Source organism: Trichomycterus rosablanca, chromosome 8, assembly GCF_030014385.1.
Source record: "Trichomycterus rosablanca isolate fTriRos1 chromosome 8, fTriRos1.hap1, whole genome shotgun sequence".
NCBI lineage: Eukaryota > Metazoa > Chordata > Actinopteri > Siluriformes > Trichomycteridae > Trichomycterus > Trichomycterus rosablanca.
The window spans coordinates 9151207-9164681 of NC_085995.1; the positions used below are offsets into that span (position 1 = coordinate 9151207).

General features: G+C 38.6%; 1 protein-coding gene across 1 annotated transcript in view; it reads right to left on the bottom strand.

Annotated features, from left to right (window-relative positions):
* mcf2a (MCF.2 cell line derived transforming sequence a) overlaps positions 1 to 13475 on the bottom strand; it is a 36258-nt gene that overhangs the window by 9831 nt on the left and 12952 nt on the right. Inside the window, exons 5-21 of the mRNA XM_062999823.1 lie at positions 12772 to 12891; positions 12254 to 12370; positions 12014 to 12160; positions 10397 to 10518; positions 9422 to 9536; positions 9208 to 9327; positions 8566 to 8757; positions 6787 to 6978; positions 6083 to 6254; positions 4913 to 4995; positions 4684 to 4766; positions 4511 to 4577; positions 4300 to 4415; positions 3001 to 3070; positions 2068 to 2160; positions 1118 to 1210; positions 538 to 663 (exon numbers count right to left, since the gene is read on the bottom strand). Of these exons, the coding sequence (XP_062855893.1) occupies positions 538 to 663; positions 1118 to 1210; positions 2068 to 2160; positions 3001 to 3070; positions 4300 to 4415; positions 4511 to 4577; positions 4684 to 4766; positions 4913 to 4995; positions 6083 to 6254; positions 6787 to 6978; positions 8566 to 8757; positions 9208 to 9327; positions 9422 to 9536; positions 10397 to 10518; positions 12014 to 12160; positions 12254 to 12370; positions 12772 to 12891 (2028 nt within the window). The remainder of the gene's footprint in view (positions 1 to 537; positions 664 to 1117; positions 1211 to 2067; positions 2161 to 3000; positions 3071 to 4299; positions 4416 to 4510; positions 4578 to 4683; positions 4767 to 4912; positions 4996 to 6082; positions 6255 to 6786; positions 6979 to 8565; positions 8758 to 9207; positions 9328 to 9421; positions 9537 to 10396; positions 10519 to 12013; positions 12161 to 12253; positions 12371 to 12771; positions 12892 to 13475) is intronic.

The window sequence follows — 13475 nt, forward strand, 5'->3', positions numbered from 1 at the left end:
TCATCTTCTAGACCTTCATCAGTGGTCACAGGATGCTGCCCACGGGGCGCTTTTGTCTGGATATATTTGGTTGGTGGACTATTCCAGCAGCGCTTCTTTGTCTGATCCACTCATACCAGCACAACACACACTAACACACCCCCACCATGTCAGTGCTGAGAATGACCCACCACCCAAATAATACCTGCTCTGTCGTAGTTCTGGGAGAGTCCTGACCATTGAAGAACAGCACGAAAGTGGGCTAAACAGATGGACCACAGTCAGTTATTGGAGAACTACAAAGTGCTTCTTTATGGTAAGTGAAGCCGATAAAATGGACAATGTGTGTAGAAACAAGGGGGTGGTTTTAATGTTATGGCTGATCGGTGTATGTCTATATTCTTTCAATTATATAAGAAAGTATGTTATTTGTTGGGCCTATTTTCTGAGGCTGTAGACAATAAGGACCCATTTAAGCGAGCTGATCTGTATCTAGCACAATGTTGACCATTCACCTTCACACAAAATGCAGCTTGCTTTTAACCACACAGAATTTACCTCGTATCCTGTGATGGCAACCTGGTGCATGGAGTCGTTAACCGATTTGAGCAAGTCCAGCATGGTTTCTAGTGCCCCTTTCAGTTCAGAGACCCTCTCACAACCTGAGCTGTACTTCAGCAACTCCTGTGCAGCACACACAGAATTAGACAGTGGGTATCAGCCAAAAACAAGATCATGTGATTGAAAGACCCACAATTATTTCATAAAATCTTCTTCAACCACTTTATCCTGGTCAGTGTTGCTGTGGATCCAGTTAATCTGGAAACACAAGTGAAAGGCAGGAACACCCTAGACAGGATGACAATTCATAGCAAGGCTTTGGCCACCCCCATTGCTAATAATGTCTGTGTTGGCTAGACGCTTGGCCGGTTGATTGATATTGCTGAGATTTCAACCTGGATGGTTTGCTGGCCTCAAACAATGGCGGGCAAGTGTAATAGACCACTGTGCCACCCAAGCACCATAATTATTGTCAAACATTAAAAAATAAAGCTTCCATTAAAGACAATGTTTTACTGACTGTGTTATTAGCTTAGCCTATGTGATGTGCATGTGTCTGTTTACACTTTTGTCTTACCTTCAGTAAAAGCTGGTACTTCGTAAGGCGCTGGATTGGTTTCAGAAGGTACGAATCAAGTGGTAGTTTGTGCTCCAGCTTCCTTTGGCACTCCTTAAACAACCAAATGGGATTAATTATGCCACAAGAAGTTATATAGCTGTATACTTATTAGACTAGCCCAAGTATAGCTCCACAAAAATAACAAGCAGCTGATTGGCATTGAAAATGCTTCTGTTTTATTCTAATTTTGTATTTTCCCCTTTTTACCAATTCTCTCATTGTAACTCATTTGTCGCATCCCCACTCCCACTGTCCTGTAAGATTGCCTCTTTCAACAAACGGGGCAGCACGGTGGCTAAGTGGGAAGCACTGTCACCTCACAGCAAGAAGGTCCTGGGTTTGATCCTTTCTGTGTGGTGTTTGCATGTCCGGTTTCCTCCCACAGTCCAAAGACATGCAAGTGAGGTGAATTGGAGACACTAAATTGTCCATGAATGTGTTCGATATAACCTTGTGAACTGATGAACCTTGTGTAATGAGTAACTACCGTTCCTATCAATTTATCTATTGCACCATTTTTTTCTTAATATGCTAGTGTTTTGTATAATAAATGTTAATCAACTCTTTTCCTTGAAAATGAACCTCAATACTGTAATAGACTATATAATATGAGATATAATATACACATGTATGTGTAATATATTACATATTGTTATACAAACATGTTATTGCACCTTTGTATTGCATTTCTATACGAGGAAGGTGATGGAATAGAAACTATTATTGAGAATATAGAGTCAGATGAATGGTCATGAATGGTTATGTGCAGCAGTTTAATTACTTTAATGTAATATTTTGCCATATCATCTAGTACCATTGCTTTCTTGCAACATAATTCATGTGAAATAAATAATAATTTTACAACATTTGATGCTAAGTAGAATTCTGAATGCGAGTAGGTTTCATACCTGGAAAAAGGCACAGTCAGAGAACTGTTTCCATAAGGATTCAGAACGTGGCTTATTCTGACAGTAACATTCATACACGTGGAAGTTCTCTTTCTGAAAACAAATAAATACTGATTATTTTGGTCCTACACATTAAAACTTACTGTATATTCACAACATTCAGGAGACAATCTTATTCTAAAAGAATTACAAAAGGTCATGTGCTTTGTCCATTACTGTTAGCAGTCGATATAGTTAGTAGTATAGTTAGGGTAATGGTCTCAGACATTGGTAAGTGCAGGGTTAGTGTTAAAAGTAAACCGGTTGGTCTTCGGTGTCCACCTTCAGTCGTCATTTGTAAACAGCAAAATGTTTAGCTGTTCATCAATACAGGTAAAGTTAATTCTACCACCTGGGTGCTATTAGAAAAAAGTCTTGATTCATGACTTCCTTGAGACAAACCTGTGGCTTAAAGGCTAAAAGAAACAGAATGGTGTTTGAATTGTGCTTTAAGGTTGCTTGAGGTTGGTCCATTTTCAGTTTTTCAGACAGGCATCATTGTTTTGAATTACATTTGGGAAGCTAAAGAAAACCACTGAAAACCACAGCAGTAAGGTGATGTGGCAGTGCTTGGGTAAATTAAAAATCAGAGGTCTAATGGTAGATGTGGAAAAGACCTGCCAGGAGAAAATTGCAGTAATTCAGCCTTAAGATGCCCAGATAAGAACCTACTTAAACTGAAATAGCCAAGTGCTTCTGATGTAAAGGAAGAACATGCATGGTGGGGTTAGGTTATTAACATGGGCCAAGAAGAATAACTGATTATTCAGAAAAACAAAACAATAGTATATTCTATAGTAATCAATGAGGCCCCAATAAATAACAGTGGAAGCTTAAATAGCAGAGTTTGGTCTAAAAGGTTTCTGTATATGTAGTTAGGTAAGTAGATCATACTCGTTGTAGAAAACATGCTCCCACAGCCTCCGGCGTCTCAGCACAGCTCTCCAGCTCTTGCAGGAAAATCCTGGGAATTAGAAAACATGAATCAACAACACATCTCTTGACCAAAATGATATTTGATATACACTCTATCAGGTCTATCAGGCTCACTGAGTATAAGTATGGCACTTTTACATTCTATCCCGAATCTATGGGCATTAATATGGGCCAACCACCAAACTTTTCGGGCGAGGTTTTCCACAGGATTGTGCACGTCAGACATTGGACAAATCTGGCTCTTGGGCGCCTAGTTGGCGCAGCAGGGTAATCTACTAGCACACCAGTGCCGAGATTCTGAGCTCCCGGGTTAGAATTTTGGCTTCGCTACCGGTTGGCACAATTGGCTTGTGCCTGCAGCAGACAAAATTGGCTTCTGGTATGCCCAGAATAAGGGGTGGGGTTATTAACGCTGTGTAAGGACCTTGGTCAGGCAAATATACACCCTCCTTGGATGCTGTCAGAGACCTCAGCAGTGAATTGGCTACACTAAATTGGGAGAAAAAGGGGGTAAAATGCATTAAAAATACTCTGGCTTGTAAAAAAATGTTTTAATTTGTCCCAAAGGTGCTTAATTAAGTTGAGTTCTGGCCACTGGACCTTGCTATGTGCACAGGGTGCTGAAACAGACTGGAAGTACATGATTTATTTTATATTATTATTATTAATATATTACTATTTTGTTAATCAGTATACCTGTGGCAATCAGTATAGCTGAAACACTTGAACTCAACATTTAGGAGGCCTGTCCACAAACTTCTGGGCAATATAGTGCATTTCTGATTAAGTGTGTACCATTGTGAACACCATACATCCATACAAATAGCAGTTATAATTAGAACTAAGATTCTTAATTAGGATTTAAACTAAATCCAGTTCTTGTTTGACCAGCAGCATTTAATGCTAATTACAGCACTAACTGGCAGAACAGCTTCCCACTGGCATCCAATTCGGCAATCCTGACCATCAGTGCTACAGACCCAGCATGCAAACCTGGTCTTAAGTAGAGCTGTGTGAACCAGATAATGAAGAGAAAGATTGGACTTATTGCCCCCCCAGAGCTGGTACATGTGCATGTGTGCTTGTGTGGTGTTAAGTGGGGCGTTTATTTCGGTAGTAAGTTTTATCACATAGGAAACATGACACATGGATTACTTATCACTCCTGTGCTGTATCGTGTACCTGGAACAGTTGCGCTGAATCATGAGATATTAACATTTATGTAGATTTTGCATGTGTGTTTGTGCGTATCCTTACCTGCTGTGAAAATTGTAAATATCAGGCATGTTTCCAAACAGAATATCTCTTTTGTTGCACAGGATGGGGGGCAGGAGTGGAGAGAGTAAGGGGTTATCCATCTCTGCCCTGTAGCCCTGTAATATTAAAGACCCCACAGATCTTCTTAGCTCAGTTTATATACACTATACATTTATCTACATTGAATTTATTAAACAGACCAGATTCTTACCAGTAGTACAGTCAGAAGCTCTTCTACATAAACTCTCTCAGTCTCGATCAGCTCTCTTAATACACGACTGAAAAAACACACACACACCACAATACATCAAGACACAAGAAAACGCCCATACAGGTAAATCCTCTGTATGCCAACCTATAGCTGTCAAAATCTACCATTCTTACCGTTTTAGCAGGTCAGCACTGTCCTCCCCGTCTTCAATGTATGACAGACAGCTGTGGTTCTGATAGTCATGTAACACCTCAATCTGCCATGCAAGGAAACTTAATTAGTATACATACAGTACATTCTGAAATGAAAATGTCTGACAGCTATACATTAACCCTCAATCAACTATCAGTTATGTAACTAAATTATAGTATGTAAGTATAAATATATCAAATTGACTGTTACCTTTCTGGAGTTTGGGCCTTTTCTATGTGCTTTTTTGCCTGACAGTGAGAGGTCAAATGTAAATTTGAGAGCAGAATTACAATCTGTGAAGAAAGAGCAAAAACAAAAGCAATATAAATAAAAGTATGCTGCTTAAAATGATATCAATTAAATGGTGGTACAGGCATAGCCTTAGTTAAAAAATCTGATTTTATTACACTCATAAATTAAACTATTTAATTTATAATTCATGTCCACAGAATTGGTTGGGAGTTTTCCAAACTCCACACAGTTAGTGTTTTTGGCTGCTTTAGACTTCGACATCTTGGACCAATTGCTAATGTAACCAAGCGTCTTTAGAGTTCGCTGAGTTTATGAAGAAAGAAATAAACTGTACATAGACAAACTATCAGGAGCATAATACTTTACTGGTTGTTCTTCTGAGGCGCAGGACAGACTACACAGAGATGATCAAGTGTGTAGAGAAGCACACTTTTCTACTGATTATGGAATCTCCAAAGGGCAAAAATGCACTCAATACATATACACATCCATCAAACATTGTCAGCACACGACACCACAGAAACACTAACTTCATTCTCGTATGATTGCTAGGACTGCCTCATATTTCATACGCTACACGAATGAAAAATGTTATATCGCTAAACACAAATGTTGTGTATTAGTAAACATCAACGTGTTAGCTGAACACAGGCATGGGAAACATGGAAAAGTACAGGAGAGAGACAACCTCGAAAAAGAAAACACAAAAAACAAAGGAAAAGAAACAGACTGGGTGTACCAAGGCCAGCTACTCAGTCCACCGGCAAGTTACAGACCAAAAGCGTACAAGAGAAAGAAATGAGTGAAACTAAAAGCCGCTACCATTTTCCATCTAATTCCCTTAAAACAAATAAGGGAGATAGGGAGTGAAGCTAAAGCTCAGGGACACTTATAAAGTGTTTACCCATGTGTTGCAAGTTGCACGCCTAATGAGGGAGTGTATTTTGCATTCACTTGCAAATACAACCAGTAATTGAAAAATACTGTAGGACTTGACAAAAATATTTGTCTGTGGTAATTGCACATATGCACAAGGTGCAATAGATAGCAATACATTTGAACACTCTGGATTATTCCTATAATAGTAAGCCTGTCTGAGAGTAAGGGAGCATGTAGCAATCAGTTTACCATGTTTGGGAGAGAAGACTGGAGACTTTAAACATGGTGGGTTCTCTGGTCGAGGGGGTACCAGCTGCACTGGCCTTACATGTTTATCTGTGAGTTTCTTCAAACAGGTCTGTCTAGCCCGGATAAGATTCTGTACCTGGGCATGCTTTTCAAACGTCTTCTCTATGTGGATCTGGACATAAAAAGAGAACGCATAACATAATCATGGCACCTATGAGTTAAAAGAATCATCACCAAACACAAATTATATATCTTGTTTTAGCTCATATATCAATGGAAATCTGCAGAATTGGCCACAAAGTGTGGCTTTTTAATTGAATAAAATATATTTGATAGCAGTTTTGGTTTATTTTTACTTTCAGCAATTTCTTTATTATTAAAGTACCTGAATTGGCACAGTTTTAAAGCTGGATGCCCCTCCTTACTTATCTGGATGCAACCCTTCTTATTTCCAACCAAGCTTGGGATCAGCACATAGAGTGCACTGATCTCCCTTTAGTCATAATTCTCCCTCAGCCAATCATGTGGTAGTGGGCCAGCGTGTTTTACCACTGCACCTCCTAAATTAGCTTGCTATTAGGATAGCTAAATTTGTATTTTGTGCATGGTGAGTGGCTTGCATTATTTTTCATGTATGTACTGTCTTAATTTGGTTTAAATGTAAATATAAAATAAAATTATATAAAAGTAAAATAAATTTGTACCTGTAGCTGAGGAGTGAGCACACTCTCATATTCCAGACAGAACAGGCCTGAGCCAGAACTGAGGAGCACTGGTGCCCTCTCCTGGAACTTCTCAATATCCCTTAATGCTGCCTGAGCACCATCCTTAGACTGAAACCTATCTACCTGCTGATTGGCCAAGAGGTAGGCACCATCGTCGCACCAGTGCTGGGCCTGTCGGATAGAATACGTATATGGATATACTGTATATGAATATGATTGGACTTTGTGTATACATTTAAAAAGAGTTGGGTCAGAAGCATGTTTACCACTGTTACATCAGCTTTCCTAATAATACATTATTTACATTATTTAAATACTTACACATCATTTGGGAAACTAAGGATACCGATTCCTGCAAATTTGCACGTATCAAATTTTTGCCCGTTTTTGCTCAATGCAAGATCACAGCTGTTTAAAAGTCCATGATCACTGTTGTCTGATTCTCCTCTACTTACATTTTCAATAGCTGACAGATCTGGACTGCAGGCAGACCAGTCAAGCACACGCTCTCTGTGTCTATGAAGCACCCCTATGCAAAGACAAATGTCGGCTTTTGCACTTTTCGATGATAACAGTTACAGTGTGATTACAGTGTGCTGAAATGTGGACTCATCTGACCAGATTCCATGTATCCACAATCCTTCGGGCCAATTGATGTACAGCTTTCTGTTTGCATTATTTATTTATTAGGATTTTAACGTCACGTTTTACACATTTTGGTTACATCTGGTTACACAAGATTCATCAGTTCAAGTTCTTAATGTCAAACACAGTCATGGACAATTTTGTATCTCCAATTCACCTCACTTGTATGTCTTTGGACTGTGGGAGGAAACCGGAGCTCCCGGAGGAAACCCACACAGACACGGGCAGAACATGCAAACTCCACACAGCCGCTCCACCTGGGAATCAAACCCAGGACCTTCTTGCTGTGAGGTGACAGTGCTACCCACTGAGCCACCGTGCCTCCCCTTTCTGTTTGCATAAGAGTATTTCAGGTTGCATTTCTTATATATACAGCAGTATACTGTTCTAATTCACAGCAGTTTTCTGAGTTATTCCCGAGCCCATGTGACTATATTTATTTTAATATGCCATTTGAGGTCCTAAAAGTCATGCACATTTAACAGTTTCCTTGCTTCTGCTCTTGTACTTTTGTCAGTTAAATAAAGGTTTATGACAGTAAATAAATCACAGATTTCTGTTCTTATTGCATTTTACAAAATGTCCCAGCTTTTCTATAAATTGGGTTTGTATATACTGTATTTGTCAATAAAATACTATAAAAATAAGCTTTTTATTTAAATTATGATCAAATCTTAGATTTTTTAATCTTGGAGCCAGATAATGTGAATGACAGATCTGTACTTCCTCAGCTGCTCCCGTTAGGGGTCGCCGGCTGATTATGATCCGCATTATTGATTTGGCACAGTTTTTACGCCGGATGCCCTTCCTGACACAACCTGACACAACCTGACACTATCCTAGCGGCTAGGTACCTATAGAACAATTCAGTGTCTCCAATTAGCCTGGCTGCATGTTTTTGGACTGTGGGAAGAAACCGGAGCACCCGGAGGAAATCCACGCAGACACGGAAAGAACATGCAAACTCCGCACAGAAAGGACCCGGACCGCCCCACCTGGGGGTCGAACCCAGGACCTTCTTGCTGTGAGGCGACATTGCTACGCACTTAGCCACCGTGCCACCCCGATATGTGAATGACAGATAAACTAAGATAAAGTGAGTATCGCTCTTACCTCGTGTAAGCGTTGCAGTAAGCTCTGTACTTGTATAAGAGTTTTACATTTAGCACTAATAGCAGAGTTCAGTGTGTCACAGTGATGTCGCAGCTCATTACAGTGCTGCATGATCAGAGCCGTGGCGTAATGATGCCCTGTAGCCAGCTGGTGCCCATGCAGTATCATCACCTGGGCCCGGCCCATTTCCTCCTTCCAACAGAGAAAATACTGTTAGATACATATACATGCATACAGACCCGAATAAAACACACCAGCGGGCACAACTAGACAGGAGAAAGTAAAACATGCACAAGGTTCAACAAGGTAATAGAACCACAAATTTTCCCTGGACAGATGAGCCATATAAGATTTCAAAACACGTAATATTAGCAGTTATAAGGAATCCCTCTGGCACTTCCTCCCTTGGACAGGCCAAATATGTCTGTGTAGGCATCTGGCTGGCCGTTAGCAGAGCTGTGGTTTCAAACTGCAAGTTTGAAATGTCAGCACTGTTGAGCTAACATACTATAATATGTTAATTTTTATCTATATATATGCTAAATGCCTTTCCTGACACAACACTGCTATTTTTATCCAGGCTTGGGACCCACACTGACAGATTAGTAAAAAGATTAATTTGGAAGTATTCGCTTTAGACACCTGAGTTCGTTTTTCTAGTATATCCAGCTCTCTGATGGTCTGCTCTGTCTCAGCCAGCGTGTCTCCAGTGATGATAAGGTCCTTCTCCTGAGCACTCAGTTTCTCTAAACAGTTCTTCATCTGACAAAGACACAAAGAGAAATAAGACAAATTACACTATTCCACTCGTTTGTTTGCTGAATCATTGTACTTCTTTTAGGAGAGACCAGGGTACCTCTTGGAAGCTGTGCTCATATCTCAGCAGCTGTAGGTACTGCTGTAGTTTGAGGTGATGCTTGTCAAAGAAGCCATCAAATGCCATTTCCATGTCCCTCAGCTGGACTAGTAGTCTGTACCAGCATGTAAGGGAAAATAAACAATCATTGAAATATCTTGGTATTTTCTGATTTTGGTTGATGTAGTGGGTTTAATCCTGATGAACTGGTGGTGGAGCTTCCTCATCCTGTGTACTTTAGTGGGATCTGCATCAGCATCTAAATCTGAATTATTCATAGTACCTGTTTGTTGACCTTTGCACATTTGAGGTGTATGAATCAATACATGTCTATTATCAAAGACCCTATAGACTATAGGTTGTTTAAATAGATTTATTATGACACCACAAGAGATCCAGTGTATGCAAAGAGTCTATTTATTTTCTCTGTACCTCAAGAAAATGTAACGGCTTCCCCTCTCTGGGCTCACTAAGGCCCCCTGGTTGAGAACCACTGCTCTAAACTGATGCCTGAGAAAGGTTTTTAACTGTGAGCTGCTTGACTAATATGCTGTCCTATTTGCTCAATATGAAAATCCTCTGCTAGTCCTAAAGCAAGCTTATGTTCTGTATTTCGTGCTGAGACAGCACACTCTTCATCTCTAGTCTTCTTTACAGTCATCTTATTCCTATCTTCTTCCCATCATGCAGCACAGATGACAATATGGAGGCTATTATGGTATCATTGTGGTTATGGCACCACATACAAATACAAGGCAAAGGCAGAAATACACCCTAAACAGGTCAACACACACTCACAGAATACCATACCCAATCCCACCTAATATACAATAGGCCCAAATCGTTCCAGCCAGTGCCTGGAGATACAGTACATACTAGAATTACAATGGCAATATAGCACAACACAACAAACAATAAAAAGATCCACAATATTTTACCCTAAATATCTACTCACAGAGACAGAACATTACTTGCCTCTGCACCGTGTCCCAGTCCTGTTTTATGTCCCAGTGTGTGTCTTTATTCTGCTCCTTTCCTGAAGCCTCCAGACTGGAAAGCAGATAGCGTCCCTCCCTCATCACTGAGCTGATAGCATCCTACATTCACAAAGATCAACACAAACAACAAATTAGGAATTAATGTGAGAGAAAGGAATAAATAATCAAAAGACAGTGTACGGAATTCAATTTAACTAAGTTAACATTGTCTAGTAGAGCTAGGCCATTATCAAAATGTCTACTGAAAATAACAGTAGTAAAATCTAAAATAAAAACAACAAAAAATACTAAATAAAAAATAGAAAACAAAAATAGAAAAATAGAAAAAATACACAAATAAAAAATATGTACAATTTAAAGAAAAATAATAAAAAAGTAAAATCTGGTATTTAAAACAAGTTCATTGCAATTCTTTGCAACAGAGTCAACCTGTTGTCAGCCTAGAAGCAGCAACAATTCTGTCTTCAGGGTATCCTGCTAAAATATGTAATGAATATGAATTATCTGATGGAAAAAATCCACACAAGACTGGCTGAATGACATCATTGTGGCTGCGTTTTGCAGGGATATAACTCTCAATAAACAATATAGCAGTATAAACCAAGAGGTGAATGGATCATTCTGAAGAATATACATTTTTTAACAGTGGTTTCTGGCCCTACACATACTGAGATTTCTCCAGATTCCCTGAATCTTTTCACAATATTATGTACGGTTGATGGGAACAGACCAAAGTTATTAGCAAACCTGTTCTTTTCAAACTGATTGACAAATGAAGTTTGGCACAGTGTTGATCCTCTTTTTATACCCAATCATGATTCCCTCACCTGTTACCAACTAACCTGCTCATTGTGGAATGTTTCAAAATAAAATGACTTGAATATTTTAAAGACTTTTTACTTTTGTTTTTTTAATACGATCAAGTTTGACAGTTCAGTTAAGATTTAGGACAATTAGATAATCACAGATTCTTGTTTTGTTGCATTTTACTGAGTGTCCCAATTTCGAGAAATGGGTTTATATATTTATAACTTGTAATAATTAAAAAAAAAAAATATTTTTAAATGTAATAATTAATTTTTTCACATTCATTAAATATTATAAAAATTAGAAATCTAGTTTTTCTTCACCATGATACCTTAAAACAACTTAAAAAGATGTTGGTAAATAAGATGTTGATTATTGCTAAATACTTTAGGAGACACTTTATTATTATTATTATTATTATTATTATTATTATTATTATTATTATATTATTATTATTATGTTCACTTAAATATAAAATTAAATGTATGTTTCTTTTATTTCTTTTTTTTACTATGGGCTTTGCTTTTTCAATATTTTAAAACATCATACAGTTTTTAGAACATTGGATTCTTTAGATAATTGTCAGTTTAAGTAGAAAGTACAAATAAAAATTCTACTTGAGTAGATTCCTTATGGGTAGAAACCTTTAAAAGTACTTTGTAAGGAAGCTATTGTTACTTTTACACAAGTGTGAGTATTAAAGTGAGTATTGGTTTGAAACCTGTCAGCTGAAAACGTATTTATGACACTTTATACCCCCGGCGGTTTTTGAAGATTTCAGCAGTACCTTCAGTCGTCTGTATTTCTCAGTGTGTGACAGCAGTAGTAGTTCAACGACACTGCTCTCCTCTGATTCTGCTTCTGCCAGCTCTGTTCCAAAAGCCTGCAGCATCTGAGCAATGTCCTTCACCGTCACTGCAAAAGTCTCTATCGCCTAGAAAAAAGTAAACACATCCACATTCATATCATTTCTATAGCACTTGGATTCAGTATATCATCTGCTGATGTCTGTGTGGTAGCTTAGTACTGTTCTGAGGAAGATCCAGTCACTGTGGCAGTAGTCCAATGTGCCTCCAAATTCTGACGTCAACTGTTTCTCATCAATGTAGCGCAGCAGATCAGTTACAGAGCTCAGCATCACCACCTTAGAACAGACAAACATGTTTGCATTAAAGTGACTTAGCTATTACTGTGTCTAAGTCAAATGTGGAGGCATTTGGTCCCTAGAAAGTGGGACCTACATGCCACCCTTCACAATCTATAAACCAAACACTATGAGGTTAATCTGTATGTGTATATTAAGATATATTTGTCACAATCCATAATTTTTCATGCAACCCAGGCAACACAAACAATGCATCTCACTTTATCTGGTCTCACTGTGATTTACATGAGGTAACATACAGCCTCCACAAGGCGGCATTCACGTACAAGTTTATATAATTATTATTATTTTTCTCTGCAACCAATTTTTTTGGCTTGTGACCCACCTACGGTTGCGACCCAGGGTTTGATAACCTTGTATTAAAGTGTGTATAACCTTACAGGGAGCTTCAGCATAAAATCCTCCTGGCTGAAGCGAAAGCCGAGGTCTGTGACTGTGCGCTGAAAGAAGCTGGTTGGTCTCAGAACTAGAACCATGTGTAGATTTCCGGGAAAAGAGGCCTAAACAAATAAATAAACAGTTTTATAAAACAAGTTATTAACAAGTAGTTTCCATCTTAACCTTTTCCTATCTTACGACCAGCCCTGCTGCAAGCTTTCGACCAGCATGTGGGGGGAACTCCTTACATATGTATCCATAAGCTATTGCTGCTGGCCCATACCAATCAATAATGCAAAGTGTGTCGTCGCTGTATTTTTGTATTTATTGGGATTTCTGTGGGATCCCTATTGGGATTGGGATTTTTATCCCAATATCATTATTTTAGGATATATGCAGCACAATATTAAAAGTTTTAATAGTCATGTTGTAATGTTCATTAAAATACAGCTATATTAGGAATTATTGTTTATCTTCAGTAACTGGTTTATCACAGTTAGGGTCAAGGCGGCTTTATGTTTGTTTATGTTTATTAGGATTTTAACATCATGTTCTACACTTTGGTTACATTCATGACAGAACAGGTAGTTACTGATTACACAAGATTCATCAGTTCACAAGTTTTAATGTCAAACACAGTCATGGACAATTTTGTATCTCCAATTCACCTGACTTGAATGTCTTTGGACTGTGGGAGGAAACCGGA